This window comes from Echinops telfairi, unplaced genomic scaffold, assembly GCF_000313985.2.
Source record: "Echinops telfairi isolate 266 unplaced genomic scaffold, ASM31398v2 ScPeMD7_2010;HRSCAF=2546, whole genome shotgun sequence".
In the NCBI taxonomy this organism is placed as follows: domain Eukaryota; kingdom Metazoa; phylum Chordata; class Mammalia; order Afrosoricida; family Tenrecidae; genus Echinops; species Echinops telfairi.
The window spans coordinates 5,402,213-5,408,629 of NW_022105908.1; the positions used below are offsets into that span (position 1 = coordinate 5,402,213).

Genomic DNA, 6,417 nt, shown 5'->3' on the forward strand with positions numbered 1-6,417 from the left:
TTGTTATGGGAGCAGACAGCTGCATGTTTCTCCAGAGAAGCAACTGGTGAGTTCCAACCACCAACCTAGTAGCCCAGTGCCTAACTCACAGTACCACCAAGCTCACATACACACACACACATATATATACACACTTATTTGTACGATGAATCCACTGAGAATTTCATGTTCTAAAATGAAGTTGAGACCTTCATTTTCTAAAATGAAATTTTTAGTGGATTCATCCTACACAGTTTTTCACCAGGGGGAAACAAACCCTTTATTGCTTTAAGCGTGGTTCTAGTTGCTGGAAATGCAGACCCTTAGTCCCTTCCCTCGACTTCCAGGATCAGCACCTGAATTTGAACAAGCTCTCCAGGTGATTCATATTCACCTTACAAATCTGGGAATGGCTGACCTCCAGTGGTATGACCATGCACCTGTGGGAGGTCACCTGACTCGCAAGTGTCCACGTTGGCCAGTATACCAGTAATCACTAGGGATGGGGGAGGAAAGGCAAATATGGTCTGCAGTCCAAACGGTCTGTCTCCCCAGTGTCCACACAGACGTGTTTACTGTGGAACAAATCACTTAAAATGTCCACTTCTGACAACTTTCAGATAAACGCAAGGGCCCTGGCGTGAGCCGCATGACTGATATAGTGAAGCAGCTCCATTTCTTGGACAGTCCTCTTACTACTTCGAAAATTAGCCTCCCTTACTTGCCCTCTGCCTACCATCAATGAGGTCTGAGAATAGGGCCTTTTTAGAGCCAGTTTAGAAAACCCCAAACTCACTAGCTGCTCCACAGGTTCCCAAAGAAAGAGCGTGCCTGGTCTTGTGATTGTGTATATATGCTCTGTGTATCGTCATTACACTTTCTGTGGTCTCGTGGAGATGGAGTAGTGATTCAGTCAGACCCAACAGGGCTTTCTAGCTAATTATGGCTGTTCCAACCCCACATTGCAAAGAGAATTCTTTCTCTTATGCAACCAAGGAAAGCGAATTTGGGGATGGAAGTTGCTTGGGGAAGACTGGGAGGTCAACCTGTCTTAAGACCCATTCTCTGTGATCAATACCAAAGGTCGTGTTGAATGAGCCCTGTCTAGAGCAGCCTACAGTCTCGACAGACCCACCTAATTTCCCTTTTCTGTGTTAACAGGCGGTATACATAATACCTGCAGCACTGACCCTTCTCGTCGCCTTGAACCCTCTTGTGACAGGTAGGAAGCTTGCACTCTGGGTGGAGACAGAACAAGTCAGTCCCCTCCCCGTCACCACAGTCTGCTGACCCCATGAACAGGGTGCTCGCGTGGCCTCTCCTTTGCTGTCCTCTAACATGGTCCACTGTTAGGTGGCCTTGAGTCAGTTCTGACCTATGATGACTGCTCCACACCCCCTGAAGGTAGACATTTGTGTGCTGTGCAACTGTGACTTCTACCAGAAAAAGAGAAATGTGGTTTTTTGACATCGTTTAGGAATAGTTCATATTCACGGGGACTAACATTCCTAGTGGCCCATTCTCCACGTTTCTTTCTAAGTTTCCATTCACCGGGCTTGAAAGTTTTGAGGGGTGTTGGGATAAAGACGAATGGTTTGACTGGGTTGGGGAACACAATCCTCTTAACAGGTAGGCTCCTTGTCTAGCCCTCTAGAACGCTGGCTCTATTATTAAAGTGCCCCCATCCAGGCTCTGTTAGTTACACACAACAGAAAGCTCAACTGAAATGGACTTGAAGCTGAAAGGGGAGTGTGCTGGCATACTTACCTGAAACATTTTGAGGTAATGCTGGCTTCAGGCATTGATGGACACAGTCCTTAAACTTCCTTCCACCCCCCAGTTCCACAGTGTTTTGCACTGACTTTACTCTTGGGTACAGAGTAATCATTATGCAGGGTAAACCGTCTAGCCTCAGCACCTATCACAACACTGTCCAACAGAACAGACAGTGTTCTGCTCGGACAGCTCCACAAAACTCTCAGAATTAATTGTTGGCGCCTGGTTGGTCATTCTGAGCCAAGTCACGGTCGCTTATGAGGTTCAAGTTCGCTAATTGGCCTAGTTAAGGTTTAGTTTGCTGGGACACATGGACTGGAGTGAAGGAGGGTGGTGGATCCCTAAGGAAAGTCAGGGTCAATATAAAGGAGGGAGAAATGCTGGGCATTCAAAACAATAAGTATCCAACTCAGTTTATAATTCATGCTTTCTCTCTATTATGTTGTCCCTGGTTGGTGGGGGGGGGGGCGCATTTCCCACCCCCCATCTGAATATCTTTCCTGGAAGCAGATGATGCCAAAGCAAGTCTATAGAGAGTCTCAAGATTATTTTGCTTCAGCTTGTGATTCCATGATTCACATTGCTGGGATATCTTGTTTTGTTCTGTTTTACCTTCCCCAGGTAACTTTGTTTGGAAGAGCGTCTCTGCAGTACACTTATCAGTGTGTGTTGTGTGGGCTCTCGGCTTGGGATACTACCTCTCGCTTCATAGCCAACAGAGCATCTTACACGAGGAAGAAGGCAGGTGAGCAGTGCCTCTTGTTCTTCTGGAGGGGGTGTAGAACTGAGGCACTTTCTGTCCTCTAGGATGCTTTATCTGTGCATGATGGTGACTCAGCCTTCCAGCTACACCATGACGCCTGGGCATGCAATTCCTCCTTTGTAAGCGGAAGCAGCAAGCGACATGATAGACTCAGGATTTGAACCCAGAATTGCCCAACATTCTCCATTACTACGATCACAGGTCATTAATCACAGTTATTACATATCACATTCTATTATCATCATGAGTTGGACTTTGGCTGCCTTATGACTAGCTAGGATGTGATACAGTGCACCCAGTCCAGTCTCATAAGATCAATGCTGTCAGCTTCGGATTCTGTTCTGGTTTGAGCCTAATGCCTACTGATGTGGGCAGCCCCCTCAGCGGTCAGTATTTTCAGTCCATCTCTGGGAGCCTTGGCCTGGAATGTTTCATGCCAGCTCCTCCTTGTCATGCCCATTTTTTCCCTGTCTTCTCACCCCATTCTCCTCTTCCTTTCCAGCCTCCCTGCCCTCACTGGGAGCCCTTCCTATCCCATTACTAATGCCTGCCTGCAGCCCACATTCAAAGATCTAAAAGTTAAGCATCACTCCAGAGGTACCACTTCATTTAGATCCACACACTTATAACAGTGGGAAGCAAATCAGGTTCATGATGAAGGTGGGAATGTAAACCAGATGGGTTGAATTACCTTGAGCCCAAAGCTCAGAGTTGTGGAGCACTCAACATGCAGCTTCCAATGGGAGTGTGGCTGCATATAACTGTTTTTAACGCTATGGAAAAGATCTGTGCCTATGGCAACTATATAGAGGGAGTACAAAAAACAAAACAAATAAGTCCACTCCCATCGAATGAATTCACTTCACTGGGAGAGGTAGATCAACCACCCGTAGTGACCCTATACAGGGTTTATGAGGTTTTAAATCTTTACAGGAGCAGGTAGCCTCACCTGTCTCCCTCAGTGCAGCTGGTGATTTTGAACAGCCAATCTGGTGGGAAGTCCAACACTTACTCAAAAGCACCATTAGGGCTCCCACCAAAACGCCGTAGCCAAACTCACTGCCATCAAGTTGATTCCAGCTCCTTCTTACCCGGTAGGACAGGGCAGAACTACTCGTGTGGGTCCCCCAAACTGCAACTCTTCCTAGGAGTAGACAGCCTCATCTTTCTCCTTCAGAGCAGCCAGTGGTTTCAAATGGCTGACCTTGTGGTTAGCAGCCCAACACATGCCCTGTATGCCACCAGGACCCCTAGTACTCCCAAAGAAGTATACAAAGTCAAAGTCAGACCCACTGCTACGGAGGCAAGTCCAGCTCACAGTGAGTCTGTACACCAGGACCAAACTGCCCCTGTTGCTTTCTGAGACTGTACATCTTTCTGTGAATAAACAGCCTCATCTTCTTTTTTTAAAAATCATTTTACTAGGGGCTTATACAACTCTTAGCACAGTCCATACATACATCAATTGTATAAAGCACATTTGTACATTCATTACCCTCATCATTCTCAAAACATTTGCTCTCCATGTAAGCCCCTGGCACCAGCTCCTCATTTTTCCCCTCCCTCCCTGCTCCCCATCCTCCCATTTTTCTGTAAGCCTCTTCTTCTCTCACAGAGTAACTGTTGGGTTTGAACCACTAACCTTGTGGTTGCAGCTCAAAGCATAGTCCTACTGTGCCATCAGGTCTCCTATAGAAGCATATATTCACCCAAAATCACTAGTGGATCTTTTTAAAGAGATATATATGCACCCAAAAAAATCACTAATGATTTTTATAGTTATTTTACTTTATTATTAATGGGGAGTTAATACATATTTCATTCCATGGTTCAATCATATCAAGCAGTATTATACAATTGCTACCACAATCTGTTTCCAAACATATATCGAAAGACAGAAAAACATACAACACAACTTCAAGAGGGTAGCTCCCAATGACATAACACAGCTGAGACACACCCTAATATGAGCAACCAAATTTTTTTCTGGGTTGCACTACTTCTCCCAGTAAACTGAAGTGATTTATCTGTGGTTTTCTCTTCACCCCCCACCCCCACCGCCCATCATTGCTTAGCTAGGGAATAGTCATGTATTTCATGCCTGTCTCACAGGATGAAATTTATCCTTCATATAAGGCTTGAAACAGTCTGAATAAATTAATTTATAAATAATGGCAAGATTTGAAAATACTCTACAGATGCTTTAGATATTGAGGGAAATCATCCAAACGTGCCAGACTTAAGTGGACATGCATAAAGAGTGAAGATATGTATCTCACGCGCAGCCACTTGGGAATATGAAATGTGTGCTGTTTTACAGAGAGCTGTCTGGCCTGGCGATTATAGCGGCCTGGATAATCCTATGTCACGGTTCATCAAAGTAAGTTTCCAACTCTTTAACTAAAAGCAAATGTCTTCAAGGTTGGTACAATCAAGTAAGGAAGTAAAAATATTGAGAAACAAATGAAAATAAGACTCTTTGAAAATCAATCTCCTACTGGCGATAACCAGGAGGATGGAGGTAGGGTGGGGTCGAAAGGGGGAACGGATTACAAGGATCTACATATAACCTCCTCCCTGGGGGATGGACAATAGAAAAATGGGTGATGGGAGACATCAGACAGTGCAAGATGTGACAAAATAATAATTTATAAATTATCTAGAGTTCATAAGGGAGAGGGGAGCGGGGAGCGAGGAAGAAGGGGAAAACTGAGGAGTTGATGCCAGGGGCTTAAGTGGAGAGCAAATGTTTTGAGAATGATGAGGGCAACGAATGTACAAATGTGCTTGACACAATTGATGTATGTATGGATTGTGATAAGAGTTGTATGAGTCCCTAATAAAATGATTAAAAAAAGAAAAGAAAAATCAATCTCTTCTCTCTCTATGGAACGCTACTAATAATTGATTCTAGTTTTCATGATCACTCATATTGTTATATGGACTCCACTTTCTTTTGTGGCCTAGTACAATATAAAGAGTTACCACCCATGGAGTGTCCTTCAGGGGGAAGGAAGATTGTCTCAAAAGGAACCTTATCAGACTTAGAAAAACACGAAGTGCAAATACAGTAGGAAAGTGTGTAAATGTATATAGATATTGATGTATTGACTGATCCTAATGATGAACTTGAGGTTAAAATGTGTATAAACTCACGGTCATGAAGTTGATTCCCACCCATAGTGACCCTACCAGGCTGCATAGAACTGCCCACTGTGAGTGTCCAAGACTGTAACTGTTTATGGGAGTAGAACGTCCTCCCTTTGTCCCACAAAGCAGCTGATAGTTTCAAACTGCTGACCTTGTTAGCAGCCCAAAACGCATAACCACGACACTACCGGAGATAACATACATACATACCAGCAATGGCATGTGCATTAGAAGAGGATACATGTAATTCTAAGTGCTGTAAGTTCCTTGGATTGTCTGGGAAAGTACATTAGGCTTATAGTAAAACCCATGGTCATCGAGTTGATGGCAGCTCATAGGCTTTGGTAAATAAAACAAAGATTCATTCTGTAATCCTGAGCTAACTACTAGAATAATAGAAGATCTGTGTAGACGTCAGGAAAACAAAGAGGGGGAGAAAAGACATGAGCCCGATGGAACAAATATAAAGTAAATGTTACAACCGATCTGTAAACCCACATATGACCAGTCACTAAGGAGCCCTGGCGACACTGTAGCTAAGGGCTGAGCTTGCTTTGGTTTGAACCCACCAGTGGCTCCATGGGAGAAAGGGCGGCAGCCTGCTTCTGTGGCTGACAGCCTTGCAGACTGTCTCGACTGGTCATTAGGAGTTGAAGTAAACTCCACAGCACACAACAGACACAAGGGAAGGTGGAGGGAGAGTGGGTTGGAAAGAGGGAACTGATTACAAGGATCTATACGTGACCCCC

General features: G+C 44.6%; 1 protein-coding gene across 1 annotated transcript in view; it reads left to right on the forward strand.

The window, feature by feature from the left end:
• TMEM220 (transmembrane protein 220) overlaps positions 1-4,902 on the forward strand; it is an 8,306-nt gene extending 3,404 nt beyond the window's left edge. Inside the window, exons 2-4 of the mRNA XM_030886507.2 lie at positions 1,141-1,201; positions 2,377-2,500; positions 4,839-4,902. Coding sequence (XP_030742367.2) covers positions 1,141-1,201; positions 2,377-2,500; positions 4,839-4,902 — 249 coding nt within the window. The remainder of the gene's footprint in view (positions 1-1,140; positions 1,202-2,376; positions 2,501-4,838) is intronic.
• Positions 4,903-6,417: the final 1,515 nt, after the last annotated feature.